The sequence below is a fragment of the Bubalus kerabau genome, chromosome 3, assembly GCF_029407905.1.
Source record: "Bubalus kerabau isolate K-KA32 ecotype Philippines breed swamp buffalo chromosome 3, PCC_UOA_SB_1v2, whole genome shotgun sequence".
In the NCBI taxonomy this organism is placed as follows: Eukaryota; Metazoa; Chordata; class Mammalia; order Artiodactyla; family Bovidae; genus Bubalus; species Bubalus kerabau.
Window position 1 is genome coordinate 174,238,027 of NC_073626.1, and position 19,209 is coordinate 174,257,235.

Below are 19,209 nucleotides of genomic sequence, written 5' to 3' on the forward strand. Positions count from 1 at the left end.
GGCTAGGCAGTAAAGAATCTGCCTGCAGTGCAGGAGACACAGGAGATACAGGTTGGATCCCTGGGTTGGGAAGATCCCCTGGAGGAGGGCATGACAACCCACTCCAATAGTCTTGCCTGGAGAATCCCATGGATTGATAGGATCCTGGCGGGTTACAGTCCTTGGAGTCGAAAAGAGTGAAGCAACTGAGCACAGTGGATGAAGGGCCCACCCTTCTCCAGTATGACATTCTCAAGATTTTTTATGTTTGCAAAAACTCTGTTTCCAAATCAGGTCACATTCTGAGGTTCTGGGGGTTAGGACAACATATCTTCTGGGGAACACAATCCAACCCTCAACAGGAAGTGACTCACCCCAAATCACCCAGAGGTACAGTCAGAACCCCCAGGCCTGAGCTCTGAATCACGGCCGGAGCAGCCTGTCATCCGAAGAACAGCCTGAGTCCCCCTCTCCTCATATTTCAATATGTCAGCAGCTGGCTCGTGGACGCTTCTGTGTCCAGCTGGCCATGTTTGGCCCAAGAAGCTGGCATAGCTCTGGGTCCTACCCTCAGGTCCTGGGACACTGCCCTCAAAGGTGGCCTGGTCAGCTGTGGGTTAGTCACCCCTCCCCCAACCCAGCTGCCCTTTTGTCCACCTCTGGCAAGGCCAGAAGGTCAGGGTGATTTGGGGTGAGGGGGGGCAAGCACATCCATGGCCTGGAGGGGCCTGACAGGGGAGGTGGGAAAGGTCCTCCCCCACAGGACAAGTGTAGTGACCTGGAGAGGCAGTTCGTCCAGGGTGGCAAGTGCCTAGGTCTCTCCTCACCATTTTCAAAGGCCCACGGTCCCCCTCCCATCCTCCTTCGAAAACAAGAGAAGGCCCAGTGCCAGCAGGGAGGCTGCAGGGCTGGCCCAGGTCACCAGAGTCCACAGGGGCCTCCCGACCCGAGCCTGCTGGGGCTTTCCTAGGGTATCGACTAAAAGGTCCAAGGTTCTCTCCTTCTCTCTTCTGCAGGTGGGAGGCTGGGGCTGAGACTTTGCTCCTACCTGCAGGAGGGGTGAGGTGGAGCCACTGTGGCCTCAGAGGGCACCCATGGCAGGAGGGTCAGCAGACAAGGCCAGCTCACCTCGCAGGCAGGAGCCTGGGGCCTGGAAGGGAGGCTGGGAAGCAGGGGCCGTAGGGGTCACTAACAGCCCCTCCTCATCTCGCACCCTGGACAAAGATCCTGCCCCCAGCCCCAGAAAAAGCAGGAGGGAAAAAGGAAGGACAGGGGAGCAGGAGGTGAGGGGGAGACCCCAGCTCTGCCACCTGCTGGTTCAGAAATAACCATGGGACGTGATGGTTCCCACCGACCCCCAACCCTGCCTTGCTCCACTGATCTGCACTCCAAGGGAGACCCGCACTCCAGAGGAGAGGACAGACCAGGCAGAGTGAACGTGGGCCCAGGTGAGAGGGGGCAGCAGACCAGGCCCCACCCAGCTGCAATCAAAGGCAGCTGATGGGGAAGAGCCCACAGGGGCCGGGGAACCTAGAGATCCTGGACGGCTTCAGACAGATTGAAGCTGATGTGCCAGTCCCTGGAGCCAGAAGACGGGCCAGCCCTCATGTCTTCACCTGTTTAGCAAGTACAGAGTGTCAGGCTCTGATCTAGGTGCTGGGGACACCATGGGGATGAGGCAGAAAACCCTCCTCCTGGTAGCACACAGACATCAAAGAACCGAGCTCACAACCGCAGGTGGCTCCCACCAGCTTACGGGGGAACTGCGACACAGCAGGATGTAGATTTAAATCAATTTAAGTTTTTCAGGCCTGCCCGAGACTGAGCCAGACAGAGGCCCCTTTGTCACTGCAGGAAGCAGCTCTCATCCCAACATCCGGCCAGATTCTGAGCCTTCTCCACCTTCCATGTTAGAGCCTTCTCCTGGGCGTCGTCCATGGAGACTCCAGGCTCTCACTAGATTAAAGCGCCTCTCCCTCTCCTGTGGGCTTCCCTCATGGCTCAGCTGGTAAACAGTCCACCTGCAATGCGGGAGACCATTCAATCCCTGAGTTGGGAAGATCCCCTGGAGAAGGGAAAGGCTACCCACTTCAGTATTCTGGCCTGGAGAATTCCATGGACTGTATAGTCCATGGGGTCACGAGGAGTCGGACATGACTGAGCGACTTTCACTTCTCCCTTTCCCGAGTGTAGGTGGAGCTCCAGGAGCTCTCGTGGGGTAGTGGGAGGGTGAGTAGGGGTCTCCCCTCCCGCTTCATTATTCAGTGTTGGGGTGTGTGTGTGTGTCTTCAGTAACTCAATCGAATCTGACTCTTTGTGACCCCATGGACCGTAACCCACCAGCTTCCTCTGTCCTTGGGATTCTCCAGACAAAAGTACTGGAGTGGGTAACCATTCCCTTCTCCAGCGGCTCTTCCCAACCGACCCAGGGATCAAACCCGCATCTCCCCCATTCCCTGTATTGCAAGAAGATTCGTTACCATTGAGCCATCTGGGAAGCCCAGATTCAGTGTCAGCGTCAGCAGAAAGACAAGGCCCTTGCTTCTGATTCACCTGGGCCAGGGAGCCCTAGAACCAGAGTCAAGGCCCTAAGGCTGCTGTAGCTCCTTTTCACTGAAAACGAGAAGTGCCAGGGGCCCAACCTGCCAGCGGACAGAGGTTTCTCTTAGGGTGACTCCCCTGGGCACAGGGCCCTTGCTCTGCAAGGCCCCACACTTGGTTTAATATTCAGCGTATCACAATCTTGAAACTCTTAACAACTGTTGAACAAGGGGCTTTGCGTTTTCATTTTGCATGGGGACCCCAGCACCTTATGGAGCTTGTCCTGCCTGCCAGACATGCTCGTTATGGCAACATAGGGCTGGCAGCGTCTTAACTGTGCTGTCTTTTTTCTCCAAAAGCCACCAGTCTCATTCGCACTGGGTGCCAACTTCTAGGCCTGTGGACACACGTGGAAGGCCCTCTGTAAATGCTTAGGGACCAGCCATCACGGAAGTGGGGGGATGTAGGCCCCTCCCCACTCAGCACTTCCAGAGGCCTCAGCCGGTCAGCGAGTCCTCTGGTTGAGGTGACCTCCACTGGGCACTGGAATGCCAGTCTCTCCCTCTCCCAGCTCCCTGATTCCGGAGTAAGGGTTTCCTTGATTCCTTTAGGAATTCCACTCCTCCTTCCTACCTGGCTGGAGCTGTGAGGGAAGACACTCTGTCCACCAACACTGCCATCCCAAAGGCCCTTCTCCCTTGTCCTTTTATCCAGTCCACTCAGAAGAGGGGCCCGGGGGGGACCATGGATTCTGGCAAGAGTGCAGCAGTGAGCCCTGCAATGGGGTGGGGAGAGGGGGGAGCTGTCCACTCTAGAAGATGGAGACTGAGCCCCTTAAACAAGTAGAATCCCACTGGACAGCTGGCAACAGAGTAGTCACTGCTCTGAAGAAGCTATAAAAGGGTGAGGTGACAGAGATGAGAGGACCTGCTGGAACAGTGGCCGGAAGTCCTCTCCATCATGGTCCAACAGGAGAAGCAGGTAAGGAACGCGTCACCGATAATAGAATCATTTCATGAGATGTGGATGTAGACATAAGTTCTCAGGAGGTGACCTGTGGAAGTGAATGAAGTTGACCTGGACTTGGGGTGGTGTCAAGGCACAGGAGAGGGGAGGGCTCGTGATCCAGCCACAGGAACAGGAGTGGCAGAGGAGCCAGAGGAGGGTGAGCTGGGGTCTGAGCGGACTTGGAGTTCATGCTGTGAGCTCCCTAATTTTTCTTCGGCAGTGGTGGGAATCTTACCCTAAGGGGAGGTGGGGACAGTAAATAGACTCAGTATTTTCATGGTATTCCTGAATCAGAGGTATTATTTTTATGAGATGTGATGGTAATCAGGGGGAAAAAGGTGTGCAGTGTCCAATAGTCAGGCACAGATGTGTGAGTTGGACCATAAAGAAGGCTGAGCACCAAACAATTGATGCTTTCGAAATGTGGTGCCAGAGAAGACTCTTGAGAGTTCCTTGGACTGCAAGGAGATCAAACCAGTCAGTCCTAAAGGAAATCAGCCCTGAATATTCACAGGAAGGTCTAATGCTGAAGCTCCAATGCTTTAGCCACCTGATAGGAAGAGCTGACTGCTTGGAAAAGACCCTGATGCTGGGAAAGACGGAAGGCAAAAGGAGAAGGGGGTGGCAGAGGATGTGATGGTTAGATAGCATAACCAACTGAATGGGCAAGAATTTGAACAAATTCCCAGAGATAGTGGTAGACAGAGGAGCCTGGCATGCTGCAGTTTATGGGGTCAAAGAGAGTTGGACATAACTTAGTGACCAAACAATGCAGTGGTGTGATAGTAAGTGCCAAATCACTGGCTCTCCTGGGAAAAAGAGCTCTGATTGTTAGCATTCGCTAATTCCCACCAGGGCTGACTTCAAGATACAGAAGTGATGTCACCGAATGCAAACTTGGGAAGAGATGCTGGTGACTGGCTCTCGGGGGCAGGGCTGAGCTGACTCAGACTGGAGTTCCAGGGGTTGGGAGCCTCATTGTGATCAGTGCCCCAGGGAGGCTGGGGAGAACCAAACTCATGGGGCATTGCAATCTTCCAGGGAAGAGAATTTCAAGGAGAAACAAAAAAATCAAGCTTCTTGTCTGCTGCCCACAGTGGCACAGGAGGAACTTGGAGAAGCTGCTGGACCCAGCTGCCCCCTCTCCGCCTCTTACCCATCAACCCCATGGGACCCCTGACTCAGGCTATCTCTGAAGGTCTGAGGTTCTGTCTTGTCGAAGGTGGGACAGGTTCCCATCAGGCTGCATTCACCTATGCGGAAGGAGCAAAAGTGGAGAAGAAAGGACAATGTTAATGAGCAGATGTCATGACAGATCTACTCTGAAAAAAGCACCAGGCCGGGCCAAAGGCTCCCTAGGGTCACCAGAATGAATGGGGGCACCAGGATGGTTTTTTGGGCCCCAGGACATTCTGTGGGGTAGAAGGGCAGCTCCTCGATGCCCAGGTAGGGACATGGGCCCCTGAGAGCTGCCCATTTGTGGCCCTTCCCATGAGACACAGAAGACTCTCCTGCCGGATCAGGGTCACAGCAACTGAGAACAATGCCGCCCGGGCAGCCCGAGCAGGCCCTGCACAGGGCAGGGGTCTGGGAGAGCGGCAGAGGCTGCTGGGGCCTGTCCTTCCCGAACTGGGCCACTGTGGGGGGGACTTTCATCTCCCGCCTTCCCCTCGGGGCCACTGCAGCGTCCGCCTGCCTCCGTCTCTTCCCACCCCGCTCCTCCCAGGGCAGCAATTACTGCGCTAATTAGGGCGCTTTGATCATCTTTAGAAATGGCCACACTGGGGAGGGACGCTGCCAAGCAATTAGGGACAAAGAGGCTGGGAGCTTGGGCACCTCCTCAGGGGGCGGGGCTGCAGAAGACCCTCAGACACCCCCTGCCTCCTCCCCTCCAGGAGTGTCTGCACACACACACACCCCCCCAACATAGCCGTAAACTCCTCAGGGAATAGAGGAAGATAGGAATACTCCCTCTTCTGCACCCTGGAGATAGGACCTGCCCACCAGGCCCCTCCGCCTGGCCCCCAGCCCAACGGTCAGCTCTTCTGGCCGGTCCAGGCCCCTTTGATGGAGCCGCAGAAACAAGGGCTCCTTTGACAGACGGAGGGGGGGCCTCAGAGCCCAGATGATGAGACTTCAAAGGTGAGCCCACTACCCCATTCCCTCCCCCGACCCCGGCCCCCCTCCCGCAGTCTGTCCTCTCTATAGTGCCACCCCCCCAGCCCCAGGCCCCATTTCCCCCTGTGGGCTCCTGGGAGTAAAGGGCCAGGTGAGGGACGGGCCAAAGGAAGCGGGTCATTTTGAAGTGAGAGAACGGAGTCAGATGGTGCGAGGGCCGAGAACTCAGTGCCCAGGAGGCAGGCACCGAGGATAAGCGCCTGGAGGGCGGACCCCGAGGGGGACGGAGCGCCGGGGACAGGGTCACCATGCTGCTGGCCGCGCTGCTGCTGCTGCTGCAGCCTCTCCCAGACCCACAGTCTGCCCACGGGCACCCGCTGTACATGCGCGTGCCCCCCAGCACCCTGCAAGGTGAGCTGGTCCAAGGAGAGAGGGGTGGTCTCAGGCAGGGGGCCCCTGAGCTTGCTATCTGCACTCACAGGGCCCTTTGGCCCCTTCTGCATCCCCGTCACCCACCTGTGCTGGCAGAAGGGGCCAGAAATGAGACACAGGTGGGAGAGGAAAGGAGAGACCGAGGCAGGGGAGGGGGAGGGCAGCTGGCCAAAAGGTGTGCTTTCCAGAAGGTTCTGGGTCCAGCAGGGAGGAAGGGGCCCAGGGCAGCGTCCCCTTGGCTATCTGGGCCCCAGGGTGGGCAACTCAACCCACCATGGTCATTTTGTGTCCGTAAGCCCGTGTCCTGTAATATCTGCACCTTTGGGGTCCTGTTTTTCCTTCAAGGTTTTTTAAGGAAAGGCCCTCCTCTTTTAAGGACTCCAGCCCAGCCCTGTTGAAATCGCAAAGCTATCTCAGGCCGAGCATCCGATCATCTCTGCTCTGAGTGCTGGGTGCCATTCCCTCCCAGGACTCCGGCCGCCCAGCCTGCCTCCCTCCCGGGTCTCCCAAGGCAGGGCTTAGGGCTGGGGCAAGGCGGACGAGCCTGGGGCTCTTCCCCAACCCTGCGTAATGGGTTTGTGTCCCCCGCAGCTCTGTCCGCCCAGGGAACGAAGGTGTTGCAGGCTGCCCAGAGAAGTGCCCAGTGGGCAGTGAATCGGGTGCTGATGGAGATTCAGCACAGACTGCACGAGTGCCGGAGCTGTGCCAACCACACCACCCCATGCCCTGGTGAGCTCGCCCCAACTACCCCGGGGCCCCTTCTCCTGTCCACCCCATTCCTCCCTTCAGAAATCACCCCCTCTTGGGGACACACACGGACGGGGTGAGGCTGCAACCAAGAATAGGCGGGGGAGGGTCTCCCCCGGTGGAAAGGGCACACCCACCAGGCTTGGGCACACAGCAGCTGCAAAGGCAGGAGGGCTGGCACAGTCTGGGCTCATCTGGTGAACAGTGAGCCGTTTATGACTGCTGAAATAGACCCTTTCCTAGTAGCTCACAGGGCAAAGAACCTGCTTGTAATGCGGGAGACCTGGGTTCGATCCCTGGGTGGGGAAGATTCCCTGGAGGAGGGCATGGCAACCCACTCCAGTATTCTTGCCTGGAGTATCCCATGGACAGAGGAGCCTAGTGGGCTACAGTCCATGGGGTTGCAAGGAGTCGGAAACTGAGTGATTAACACACACACACACACACACACACACACACACACACACTACTGGGCAGGGTAAGGGTGGGGTGGTTTGGGGTGCTCCCTGAGGCGGAGAGAGGGCTCAGGCTGAGCCTGGAGTGGAGAAGAGGGGAAGGGTGGCCGTGAGGCTCAGAGGTGTGTTTCTCAGCAGCACCTGGACGTCCCAGGCCTCAAGCCCCCCTCCTGAAGGATTCACCTGAGCCAGGTGAGCTTGCAAAGGCTTGTGGGATAGAGGGGCGGGGAGCAGGGATGAGGGCAGGGTGGACCCTGGAGGGGTCTCGATGATTAGGACGACCGGGACTTGTGCCCCCTGACTTGTGCCCCTTCGGCCTTTCCAGGGCCTTGTGGCGAGAGGCGCCCGGGCGCTGTCAACGTGACGCGGGCGCACGGCCGCATTGTGGGGGGCAGCGCGGCACCGCCAGGGGCCTGGCCCTGGCTGGTGAGGCTGCAGCTCGGCGGGCAGCCTCTGTGCGGTGGCGTCCTGGTGGCCGCGTCCTGGGTGCTCACGGCGGCGCACTGCTTCGCGGGGTACGTCGGGCCCCCGGCCCCGGGATCCCCAGCGCGGGGCTCCAACTCTTCCCGGGTCTTCGGGGTGGGGCGCCGCGCGCGAGGCCCGGTCTCTGCTGCCCCCTGGCGGCAGCCGTCTCCTTCACCGCCTCGGAGTCTTCCCTGGGCGCGCTGTCCGCGGCCTCTGGCTAGCTGGGGGTTGGGGGGTACCCGTGGGCGGAGGCAGGGTCTCCAGGGGGAAGCTTCTCGCATTCCTGTCTTGCGTGTCTCGCGCCGCAGCGCCCCGAACGAGCTTCTGTGGACGGTGACGCTGGCCGAGGGGTCCCCGGGGGAACCGGCGGAGGAGGTGCAGGTGAACCGCATCGTGGCCCACCCGAAGGTGAGAGGGCAGCCCCAGGCCCTCAGACTTGGGAACAGCACCCCCAGCCCACGCCTCGTTTACACGGCGCCGCCACCCCCTCCCCAGTTTGACCCTCGGACCTTCCACAACGACCTGGCCCTGGTGCAGCTGTGGACGCCGGTGAGCCCGACGGGGGCGGCGCGCCCTGTGTGCCTGCCCCAGGAGCCCCAGGAACCCCCCGCAGGCACTCCTTGCGCCATCGCGGGCTGGGGTGCCCTCTTCGAAGGTACTAGGCAGGACAGGGCCTGGGTGAGCCACGCGGGGGCGTGGGGGAAATGGGGGTCTGGAGTGATGGAGCTTGGGAAGGCTGGCGTGGAAGGATTCTGATGCTGTCTTTGCAAAATAATGCCCATCTCGCCAAGTGGGGAAGAATCAAGGAGGGCGGTGGGCAGGGGGAACCCTAAAACAGGACCCCTGCCATCCAGGCCTGAGCCCCTTCCACGGCTTCCCTGTAGATGGGCCAGAGGCCGAGGCGGTGAGGGAGGCCCGTGTGCCCTTGCTCAGCGCCGACACCTGCAGAAGGGCCCTGGGACCAGGGCTACGCCCCAGCAGCATGCTCTGTGCGGGCTACCTGGCCGGGGGCATCGATTCGTGCCAGGTATGAGACCCGCCGGATCGGAGGGTGGTAGTGGGCCACTCCCCGGCGGCGGGACCGCCTCCTTTCCTTCTACAATTAGGCTGTCACTCAACTTCTCTGCACCTCTATGTCCTCATCGCTAAAATGGGTACAAGAGTGGTAACCCCAGTAGAGCTCAGAGCTGCCTGTAAGGGTATCACTGGGGTGAGGAGAGGTGATAAGGTGGGTCCATACAGTGCCCTCTCTCTTGCCTCTCTCTCTTGGTCCTTGCAGGGTGACTCGGGAGGCCCCCTGACCTGTTCTGAGCCTGGACCCCGTCCCAGGGAGGTCCTGTACGGGGTCACCTCCTGGGGGGACGGATGCGGGGAGCCAGGGAAGCCTGGGGTCTACACCCGTGTGGCTGTGTTCAAGGACTGGCTCCAGGAGCAGATGAGCGGTGAGCACCTTCCCCCCCACACACACACCTTGCCCAGAGTGCCCCATAACTGCCCTGGGACGAACCCGTTTCCATCCCACCGGCCCCCAGGCTTCTTCCTGCGTGGGGAAAGCCTATTTTCCTCCCGGGAGGGATTTGGGGGGCTAGGACTTAAAGCGAGGGGGAGGTGGTAAGCTAACCCCTGACGCCCCCTGCAGCCGCCCCCTTCAGCCGCGAGCCCAGCTGTAGGGAGCTTCTGGCTTGGGACCCGTCGGAGGAACCGCAGACAGAGGCCGCCCCACTCTGCACCTTCTACGCCCACCTATGCCTGGGGCCCGCGGGCGCCTGTGCGCGTCTGGCGCACCAGCAGTGTCTGCAGCGCCGGCGGCGATGTGGTCAGTCCGGTTCCCGGGGCTGGGCCGAGGGGGAGCCCAGCGTCTGGCCCACGTCTGACCGCCACTCGGGCTCTCGTTCCGCCCGCAGAGCTGCGCTCGCTGGCGCACACTCTGCTGGAGCTGCTGCGGGGAGCCCAGGAGCTGTTCGGCCCTCGCCTTGGGGTGCGGCGCCTGGCCCCAGCCCCGGCTCGCCCCGCTCCGTCGCTTCGGGATCCTCCCAGGCACCCCTCCCGCGAGCAGCGGCTGCACTCAGGTACCCCAAGCCCTTCGCAGCCCGGCCCCGGTCCACCCCAGCGCTGCCGCGCCGTTCCCCTAACCCTGCGTCTCCCCAGGATCGCCTCCCCGGGCTGCTGGCGCTCGGTTCTCTAAGCGGAGATCGGAGAGGCGCGGGGAAGTGAATGGTAATGACGCCCCCTACCGGCGGCCTCAAGGGGAGCCGGCCAAGGGAGGCCGCGTCCAGGAGGGGACTCTTGGGGTTGTCTGTGCTGGGATGTAGTTTCACCCCATCTGGCAGCGGTCAGACCCGCTCTCGCCCTCCCTCGCAGCAGGACGCATGATTCTTTGGGCGGGGGGTGGAACTTGTGACTTTGGGCCCGCTCCAGTGTCCACAGAGGCTGGGCTTTGTGTTACCATTTAACCCCTCTCAACTTCAGCTGCCCCATCCCAGCATGTGGAGGTCTGCCCACTGGGAGGTGTCCCGAGGTTCTGGTGGAATACCACCCCGACTCCATACTAGCATCAGTTCTCTCTTATTCCTGAGGTCTCTCCTGCCCTGGGCTGGAGCCCTTGCGGCAGAAGCTGGCCACCCTCCAGGGCACCCACGCCTGGATCTTGCAGGTGCCCCCAGAGCACCTGGCCATGGACTTTAACGAGGTGGGTCCCCAGGCTTCCCAGACTCCTTCACAGTGGCCTGGGAAGGCTAACCTGGGCCAGCCCTGTTGGGGAGGGGGAACAGAAGGAACCCTCCCCCAACAGCCTGGGTGGAGGTGAGGGAGGGTGTCCATGGATGGAGAGACGGCTATGGGGAGGGCAGCTGAATGTGAGCTGGGTGCTGGGTGGGTGTGAAGGAGTGGAGAGGAGGTGGGAGTGGAGTGTGGGTGTGTCCAAGTGAGCAGGAAGTGTGCTGGATTAGCGGGAGGAGCTGGGGACAGGGTAGCTCTGCCTGTGAGTTTCTGGGGCAAGGAGGAGGGGGACCAGGAGTGGGGTTGTGGGCCCCTGAGCTGTCTGCCTCCCCCCTCTGCAGGTCCTGGCAGATCTGGGCTCCAAGACACTGACCGGGCTCTTCCGAGCCTGGGTTTGGGCAGGTTTGGGGGACCGGCATGTGGTCTTCGGTGGCCTGGTGGGTCTGGAGCCAGCCACGCTGGCCCGAAGCCTTCCCCGGCTGCTGCTGCAGGCCCTGCAGGCCTTCCGCCTGGCAGCCCTGGCAGAGGCAGAGCCCGAGGGAGCCCGCAAGGGTTCAAGGCAGGGCCGAGGGCTGGGGAGGAAGGGGCGCCACCCACTCAGCCCTCACGGGCCCCCAGCCAGGTGGCCCTGAGCCAGGTCTCCACTCCACCCCCTGTCTCCCCCCACCCTCATCAGGAACACTGCTCCAGGGCCTGGGAGGGGATCAAGGAGCACGATGACATACCATCACTGCCAGAGTGGGGTGGGGGCAGGGGGTTAGGGCTCCATGTGTTCTCAGATGCACCACCAGAAAATCACAGCTGCTTTAATAAACATTATTTATGATCCACAAAGACCACTCTAGAGCTTCTTTAGGGTGGGACTGGGGTGGGTGGACACTGGGGCTCAAGGGGTAGGGCCCAGCCTCCAGATTCAGCTGATAGAGGTCACAAAGACACTGGAGGAAGGCTGCAAACCCTCCAGCTCAGGATATCGGTCTGCCTCCCAAGAAATGGCAGCAGCTGACCTGCCTGTCCCCACTGCCCTGTCCATGGTTGCCCAGCGCTGCCCCCAGCCTTCATCCTCTCTGTCCAGCCCTGACCCTCACCGGTAGCTGTGGGGAGTTCCTTTGCCTTATGTCCCTCAGCTCCTGCCCAGGCCAGCCAGTCCCTGTCCCCACCCCCTCATCACCTGCCCCAGTTTCTCTGCCCTGCTGCAGAGCCTAGAGGTGTCAGATTGCATTTCCGGCTGCCTTTTTCCTTTGCACCCCCCCATGCCCCCACCCTGCACCTGTCTCCTTGGCACTCACCCACACTCCCCAGCCCTGCTGACCGGAGGGGCAGACCCAAGACCCAGTCAGAGGAACAGGATGGAAGGGTCTGTGTTAACACTAGGGCTGCTGGCTGCCCTGGTCGTGTGTGGTAAGAATGGCCATCACCCTCCCCAAAGTGTCCCCATTGCATGATCTCCTCCTTCCTCCTCGCCCGGGACACCCTCTCCCAGCATCAGGCTCACCTCCCCACTCCCACGGCCACTTTTTTTCCCTGGAGGGGCCGCCCCCCAGGGTCCCACTGCATGCCCAGCAGGACCTCAGGGCAGCATCCTCCCTGGGCCCCTGTCCCCCACCCTCCCCAGGCAGCTGGGGCTTGAACGAGGAGGAGCGGCTGATCCGGCACCTGTTTGAGGAGAAGGCCTACAACAAGGAACTGCGGCCTGCAGCGCACAAAGAGAGCGTGGAGATCTCCCTGGCTCTCACCCTCTCCAACCTCATCTCTCTGGTGAGCGGACCCCTCCTGGCTGGTGGGGGAAGGGCAGCAGCCACAGCTTCCTGGAGGTCTGACTGGGATGGCCATGGGGAGGAAGGTCAAGGCCCCGGCCCCAGCTCCAGTAGGTCCTCTCCCCTGGAAATGTGCTCAGGCCCTCTCCATGCCCCTTACTGCCTGCAGACCTCAGGTGATGCCCCTTCCCCTCCAGCTTCAGTTCTGGGTTCTCCCCCCACCACCACCCCATTTTGCATCCATGACACATTCAAGAGGCCATGTGCCCTCCGTGCTTTTTGGTCTGTCCATCCACTCCTGACTGCTGGGGACAGGTCATCATCGTGGTCTCCCCCCCGGGTGGGAGCTGGGAGAAGGCACCTGGGGAACGTGTACCGGCCTCTGGGGCACCGGCTTCCTGTTTGATTACAGAAAGAAGTCGAAGAGACCCTCACCACGAATGTGTGGATCGAGCAGGTAAGGAGAACACCCCACACAGAGCCAGGGGGTGGGAAAGAGGATGCAGGGCCCAAATTCCCCTGTGCTTACTTCTGCTGGGGAATCCCAGCTTGCTTCAGACACGTTCTCCAGGACAGACTGGCCCCTGCCTCCCGAGAAACCCCAGACCCAATTGCCCTCACCAGCTACTGCCACCACAGCCCAGATAGAGCCTTAGGTGAATTAGGATCTTCATTTCAGGGAACACTGTCACAGCGGCTTGATTTTATTAGAAGACACTGTCTGCTACCTGTCAGTCGGTCTCCTATGTCCACTATGGAAACAGTCCTCCCTTAGTTGTGCAGTGCACATCCTATACAGCTGTACATGACAGACCTGAGTCCCGCTCTGTACCCACCTCCCCCAACCTCTTTTGTCCCAGTCCCAGATCCTGTCGAGTCTCCCCCGCCAGGGAAGTGGTCAGCACAGGGTGTAGGGGGGAAGTGGGGGACCCCAGACAACAGCAGAGCCCACTGCTGACATTCCTTTCGGGCTTCCAGGGCTGGACAGACAGCCGGCTGCAGTGGGATGCTGAAGACTTTGGGAACATCAGCGTCCTGCGTCTGCCCGCTGACATGGTGTGGCTCCCAGAGATTGTGCTGGAGAACAAGTTGAGCCGCAGCCCTCCTCGCCTCCCACCGCCCTCCCACCTCTGCCTCCTCCAACCCTGGCCAGCACTCACTGTGGCCCTTGTCCGTGTCCCCCAGCAATGACGGCTCCTTCCAGATCTCCTATTCCTGCAACGTGCTCATCTACCCCTCGGGCTCCGTCTACTGGCTGCCACCCGCCATCTTCCGTTCTTCCTGCCCCATCTCTGTCACCTACTTCCCCTTCGACTGGCAGAACTGCTCCCTCAAGTTCAGGTGCCCCCATTTCTCTGACCGCCCCTCCCCTCCAGGGCACCCTGCCAGGGGCCAAGGGAGGCAAACACTCCCCTCGCCCAGGCAGAGGCCCCATCCCCATCCCCACCATGGCCCCAGCCAGCAGCTGAGACCCACCCTCTGCCCTCTGCTCTCTGCCCTCCCCAGTTCGCTCAAGTACACGACCAAGGAGATCACCCTGAGCCTGAAGCAGGATAAAGAAGATGGCCGCTCTTACCCCGTGGAGTGGATCATCATCGATCCCGAGGGCTTCACAGGTGCCGGGAGCAGCAGCTCCTGGGTGGGCAGGCTCCCCTGGACACCCGCCCACAGATATAGTCACAGAGCTGCACGTGTGTGTACATACATGGGGACATGGTCACACTGGTACACAGACGTGCAGGTGGACACAGACCCTTCCCAGTCTGGACAGGTCCCTGGGGTCGATCTGGCCGACGGATGAGGGGGTAGTTTAGTTTTCCCATCCCCAGAGGGCCCAGGGGGCGGTTGGGGCTTTGGCTGTCATCTGATGTGTGTGCCGCGTGTCTTCCACTTGGTGTGTATGCTGCCCCCTCCCAACGCCCCCCCGCCCCCATCTGTGACCAGGCTCAGACCTTTTATGGGGCCCAACCACTTGCCCCTGTCTGTCAGAAGAGACCTGCATCCAGCTCGTCCCAAGGCTGGTACATCATGGTGGTGGTAGTGATTCCTCTGACTGCTTTGTTATTCCCCAAGGCTCTTATTTGAACCACATGTGGCCTCAGCTTTTATTTTTCCCAAGGAGAAAAAAAAATCATCCCAGAGGAAAACTTTGCCCTTGTAGCGTGAAATGTTCACCCCAAGCCCCAGGGAAAGACACCCACAAACAGAACATGAACCCTCCTCTGTGTCCCCACCCCCAGCCCCCTTAGGACACTGCAGACAGGCCTGGCTAAGCCCCTGGGCTGGCTCAGTCCCCGCTAGCCCCCTCATCCTGCACCAAGCCTCTCCTTGGCCACCTTGCCCAGCCTAACCCCAAGGTGTCCATGTGTCTCCCTCAGAGAACGGGGAATGGGAGATAGTGCACCGGCCAGCCAGGGTCAACGTGGACCCCAGTGTGCCGCTGGACAGTCCTAACCGCCAGGACGTCACCTTCTACCTCATTATCCGCCGCAAGCCGCTCTTCTACGTCATCAACATCCTGGTGCCCTGTGTGCTCATCTCTTTCATGATCAACCTGGTCTTCTACCTGCCGGCCGACTGTGAGCCCAGCGCCCGGCACCCCCTCCTCAAGGGCCCCTAAGCTCGGCCGCCCCAGCCCTGCCCCTCACTTTCCCCGGGAGCCACTTGGCTGGTGGGGGTCACCACTCCTGGGGTTCCCTGCCCAGGGTCCATGCATGCGGAGCACGCGGCCTGTCAGCGGAAGGGCTCTGTGTCCCTGTGGGACATCCCTTAAGCGGACAAGGCCCCAGGGAGTCCCATCCCTCTTGGACCTCACTTCTGTCTCTCATGTTGGGCTTCCCAAAGACCCTAGGGAGAACACTAGAGTCTCCCTCTGCTGGGGAGAGATTGGCTGCGGAGCCAATGGGTGGATCACAGGGTCTCTAGGAAGCCAGGGCAGGGGGCATGAAATCTATACTCACCTGATTCTAGAAGGTGTCATGTTACATGTCATCTGTGGTCACTTGGCTCCAGAACATTTACTATGAGCAGGGCACGGTGAGTTCCAGAGACAAATATGATCCAGCCCTGACCCTGGCAGACAGGGTGGAAATTACAGGATTGTGAGTACAGCCTGAGGGCGGTGCGGTGGGAACCAGAGCCAGGCTGTGAGGCACACTGCAGACCAAGAAGGGGCAGTGGGGCAGGGGGCCAGGGGTCTGTGACCACGGGGCCCACCCCACAGCACTTCTCAGGGGCTCAGGTGGGCAGGGCAGGGCGGTGCTGGGCAGGGGTCTGTGAGGACATCCTGGGGCTTCTACGCAGGGCAGGACACAGCAGATCTGTGGTCTAAGAGGGCTGAGTGGCAGGCGATTGGCTGACAAGGATGGCAAGTGTTCCTTGAGCTCTCACCCACTGCCAGGCAGAGTCGGAGCATTTAAGGCATACTCTCTCACTCTGTCCTCCCAACATTTAACAGTTGAGGAATCTGAGGCACAGAGAGGTTAGGCCGCTTGTCCAAGGTCACCTAGCAATAAGGAGAAGGATGGATGGGAACCCAAGCGCTCTAGCTCCTGAGCCCTGGGCACCATGGCATTGTGGACAGTAGTGCAGGGGTCACCGTGCGAACCTCCAGGCTCCAGGCCAGAGGTCATAGCTAAGGACAGGCTCCCACAGGTGGTGAGAAGACATCCATGGCCATCTCGGTGCTCCTGGCTCAGTCTGTCTTCCTGCTGCTCATCTCCAAGCGGCTGCCAGCCACGTCCATGGCCATCCCCCTCATCGGCAAGTGAGCAGCCCTCCCCGACCGCCCACCCCTACCCCACCCTACCACTCCCCACCCTGGGCAGGGGCTCCAGACTGCACCTGCGCCTACAGGTTCCTGCTCTTTGGCATGGTGCTGGTGGCCATGGTCGTGGTGATCTGTGTCATCGTGCTCAACATTCACTTCCGCACACCCAGCACCCACGTGCTGTCTGAGCCGGTGAAGAAGGTGAGGGCTCAGTAGCCAAAAGTTGGATATTGTCCAGTGCCTCTCTGCAGCAGAATGCACGAGGCGCATGCGTACACACGCACGGGCACGCGGGGGTGGTACCCGGGGGTAGGACCCGGCGGCGGTGGAGCACATGCGTACATGCACTGCTTCTCGACTCGCCCCAGGCTGAATGTGTTACCCAGAAGTCAGACTTTAAAGAGACTGCAAGATTTCCTTTCTGTGAAGTTCAAGGACAGGCAAAACCAGTCTTTAGTGCTAGAAGTCAGGGTGTGGTGATTCCCTCTGGGGCTGCATAGGAATTGATGGGGGCCAGGCAGGCAAGAGGGGAGCTTCTCTGGTGACTCAGATGAATAATCTGTGCCCACAGTGCAGGAGACCTAGGTTCGATCCCTGGGTCGGGAAGATCCCCTGGAGGAGGGCATGGCAACCCACTCCAGTATTCTTGCCTGGAGAATGCCATGGACTGAGGAGCCTGGTGGGTTACAGCCCGTAGGGTCTCAAAGAGTCAAACAGGACCAAGCAGCTCACACACAACACAGGCAGGAGGGAACATCTTAGATAAGTTCTTATCTGAGAGGTGTTTACACAGCGAAATGCTTCTGAAGAATTTCTCCTGGCTACACGAGGACAGTTTGTTGATTCTATTGTGTATTGGTATACCTCGATTCAAAACACAGTGAGAACTGTGGGGGCAGGGTCCCCAGGAGGGTTGCTGTCCTTGCCTCTTGGCCTCTGCAGGGCCACCTGGTTGTTTGGGGACAGCTGAGGGGGGTCGTTTAGCAACGTTTCTGGTCTTAGCTCAGCAGTCGGGGCATTTTTCTGACTTTTTGTTTTTCACCTGGAATTCATTTTCAACCAATGAGTTAGTTCTTCTCTATGCTGGGTAATAAGGGAGAACTGGAAGCAACCTAAGTGTCCCTCAGTTAGGGATCGGGGGGATAAATGATGGATTGGGGAACACCTTGTGGCAGCCGGGGGTGGAGCCCCGATATTTGGATGAGTGAAGGTGATCCACTTTGTATGATGGCCCCTCTGACCTGCCCAGCTCTTCCTGGAGACCCTTCCCGAGATCCTGCACATGTCCCGCCCGGCAGAGGATGGGCCCAGCCCCGGGACCCTGATCCGGAGAAGCAGCTCCCTGGGCTACATCTCCAAGGCAGAGGAGTACTTCTCACTCAAGTCCCGAAGTGACCTCATGTTTGAGAAGCAGTCAGAGCGGCATGGGCTGTCCCGGCGCCTCACCACGGCACGTGAGTCTCCAGTGGCTTGGAGTTTGGCCCATCCGTGGGAGGTGGGGTAAGGGCAGGCCTCATGCCCACCCCTGGCCTGGTGTCCACAGGTCGGCCTCCAGCAGGCTCCGAGCAGGCCCAGCAGGAGCTCTTCAGTGAGCTGAAGCCAGCTGTGGATGGGGCCAACTTCATCGTCAACCACATGAAGGACCAGAACAATTACAATGAGGTGAGTAGCCACGGTGTTGCCATGTACAGTGTTCCAGTAGTGCACTAATCAAGCATATCCTATCTTAAGGGGACACAGCTCCCCTCCGAGATACCTGCCAACTTAGATGAAGGAGTGAACGGTGAGTGCAGATTCCAGGGCTGTAAGGGAGCGGGAGCCCCTGCTTATAACCTTATAGCAGTGTGTGTGGCCAGGCACACACTCAGGTATACACGCAAACGCATAGCTCTGCCCTGTTGGGGCCATACTCTGGACCTCCTTTAAGGTCCCTTCTTTCTCCTAGCTGCCAATCACTTTCTGTCCCTGCTCAACTCCAAGCCTGAAACTCCAGACAAAGCCAGACACTTAAAAGGCTGCCTTATATGGTTGTTCAATATTGTACGTGTGCGTATGTGCTAAGTCGCTTCAGTCATGTCCGATTCTGTGATCCTATGGACGGTAGCCTGCCACAGTCTCCTCTGTCCATAGGATTCTCCAGGCAAGAATACTGGAGTGGGCTGCCATGCCCTCCTCCAAGGGATCTTCCTGACCCAAGGATCGAACCCGGGTCTCTTAGGTCTCCTGCATTGGTAGGCAGGTTCTTTACCCCTAGTGTATACAACCTGTAAAAATTCTCTCTTGAGATAGGGGCACTTTTTTCAGTTCACATACAGGCTTGTGGCTGCACTGTGTGGCTGGGGGGAGGCCATGGCCCTGCTCTCTGTCTCCTGGACAGATAGGATAACCAGCCCTGCCAGTCGCTGGGGAGCAGGGGGATGGGGCTGGATATTTGCTGCGGACACACCAGCACCTCCCACCTGCTGCAAGCCGGAGGTAGCCCCCACAGCTATGTCGAGGCCGTGCGTCTGTCACCAGGCCCCAGCTTGGGGTGGGAATCTGTGGTCTGGGGGCCCTTCTCACCCCACTGTCTCTTACCCTTGGCCCCAGGAGAAGGACTGCTGGAACCGGGTCGCTCGCACTGTGGACCGACTCTGCCTGTTCGTGGTGACACCCATCATGGTGGTGGGCACAGCCTGGATCTTCCTGCAGGGCGCCTACAACCAGCCTCCGCCCCAGCCTTTCCCTGGGGACCCCTTCTCCTACCTCGAGAAGGACAAGCGCTTCATCTAGAGCCCCTGGCCCAGCCCAGCAACCAAGGCCGTTTCTGGGCGTAGGGGGGAGGGGGTTGGCCTGAAAGGGATGGGCCTGCAGGGGGTCGGGGTGGGGTGGGTAGCTGTGTGGACAGGGGTGTCTGAGAGACCACCAGCTCTTCCTGGGGTGGCTATATCTCGGCCCTGAGACCCGAGCCCAGTTGGTCCTTGCAAGGCTGGGGCAGAGACAGCTGAGGTCCAGGATTGGAGGGGAGCCCACGTCTCAACGGTGGTTCTTTTGCAAATAAAACCAGGACCCCCTGGAGAAGGTCTGAGCGTGGACATTGGCTGGGGGTGGGGCAAGGTGACTTGTGGGGAGGCAGGGGGCTGGCTTGGGCTTCCCAGGGGGCACTAGTGATTAAGAACCCACCTGCCAGTGCAGGAGATGCAAGAGGTGTGAGTTAATCCCTGGGCTGGGAAGATCCTCT

At 59.8% G+C, this 19,209-nt stretch overlaps 2 protein-coding genes across 3 annotated transcripts; both read left to right on the top strand.

Moving 5' to 3' along the window:
* Positions 1-5,954: 5,954 nt before the first annotated feature.
* On the top strand, positions 5,955-11,284 carry PRSS56 (serine protease 56). The gene is made up of 14 exons (XM_055574480.1): positions 5,955-6,057; positions 6,128-6,197; positions 6,670-6,807; positions 7,457-7,472; positions 7,557-7,795; positions 8,054-8,153; positions 8,241-8,400; positions 8,630-8,772; positions 9,025-9,187; positions 9,385-9,561; positions 9,650-9,814; positions 9,894-9,962; positions 10,322-10,434; positions 10,805-11,284. The coding sequence occupies exons 1-14, from the start codon at positions 5,955-5,957 to the stop codon at positions 11,093-11,095; spliced, it is 1,947 nt and encodes a 648-aa protein (XP_055430455.1). The 3' UTR covers positions 11,096-11,284.
* A 528-nt stretch (positions 11,285-11,812) lies between these two features.
* Positions 11,813-19,055, top strand: CHRND (cholinergic receptor nicotinic delta subunit). 2 transcript variants are annotated; one of them, XM_055574821.1, is made up of 12 exons: positions 11,813-11,864; positions 12,079-12,221; positions 12,633-12,677; positions 13,199-13,308; positions 13,406-13,561; positions 13,727-13,836; positions 14,599-14,799; positions 15,875-15,986; positions 16,076-16,190; positions 17,239-17,443; positions 17,533-17,651; positions 18,579-19,055. In XM_055574821.1, the coding sequence occupies exons 1-12, from the start codon at positions 11,813-11,815 to the stop codon at positions 18,759-18,761; spliced, it is 1,551 nt and encodes a 516-aa protein (XP_055430796.1). In that variant the 3' UTR covers positions 18,762-19,055. The 2 variants fall into 2 exon arrangements, with proteins under 2 accessions (XP_055430796.1, XP_055430797.1); XM_055574822.1 differs by lacking the exons at positions 11,813-11,864; positions 12,079-12,221; positions 12,633-12,677; positions 13,727-13,836; positions 14,599-14,799 and having other exon boundaries at positions 13,227-13,308.
* The last annotated feature ends 154 nt before the right edge of the window (positions 19,056-19,209 follow it).

What these genes read in the sequence shown, in the direction of transcription:
- PRSS56 (XM_055574480.1), top strand. Translation starts at nt 5,955, where the DNA reads ATGCTGCTGGCCGCGCTGCTGCTGCTGCTGCAGCCTCTCCCAGACCCA. An exon ending in GGGCCAGAAATGAGACACAG is followed by an intron (nt 6,198 to 6,669) that starts GTGGGAGAGGAA and finishes TGTCCCCCGCAG; the next exon opens with CTCTGTCCGCCCAGGGAACG. An exon ending in GGGGCATCGATTCGTGCCAG is followed by an intron (nt 8,773 to 9,024) that starts GTATGAGACCCG and finishes TGGTCCTTGCAG; the next exon opens with GGTGACTCGGGAGGCCCCCT.
- CHRND (XM_055574821.1), top strand. Translation starts at nt 11,813, where the DNA reads ATGGAAGGGTCTGTGTTAACACTAGGGCTGCTGGCTGCCCTGGTCGTG. An exon ending in CGAATGTGTGGATCGAGCAG is followed by an intron (nt 12,678 to 13,198) that starts GTAAGGAGAACA and finishes TCGGGCTTCCAG; the next exon opens with GGCTGGACAGACAGCCGGCT. An exon ending in ACCAGAACAATTACAATGAG is followed by an intron (nt 17,652 to 18,578) that starts GTGAGTAGCCAC and finishes CCTTGGCCCCAG; the next exon opens with GAGAAGGACTGCTGGAACCG.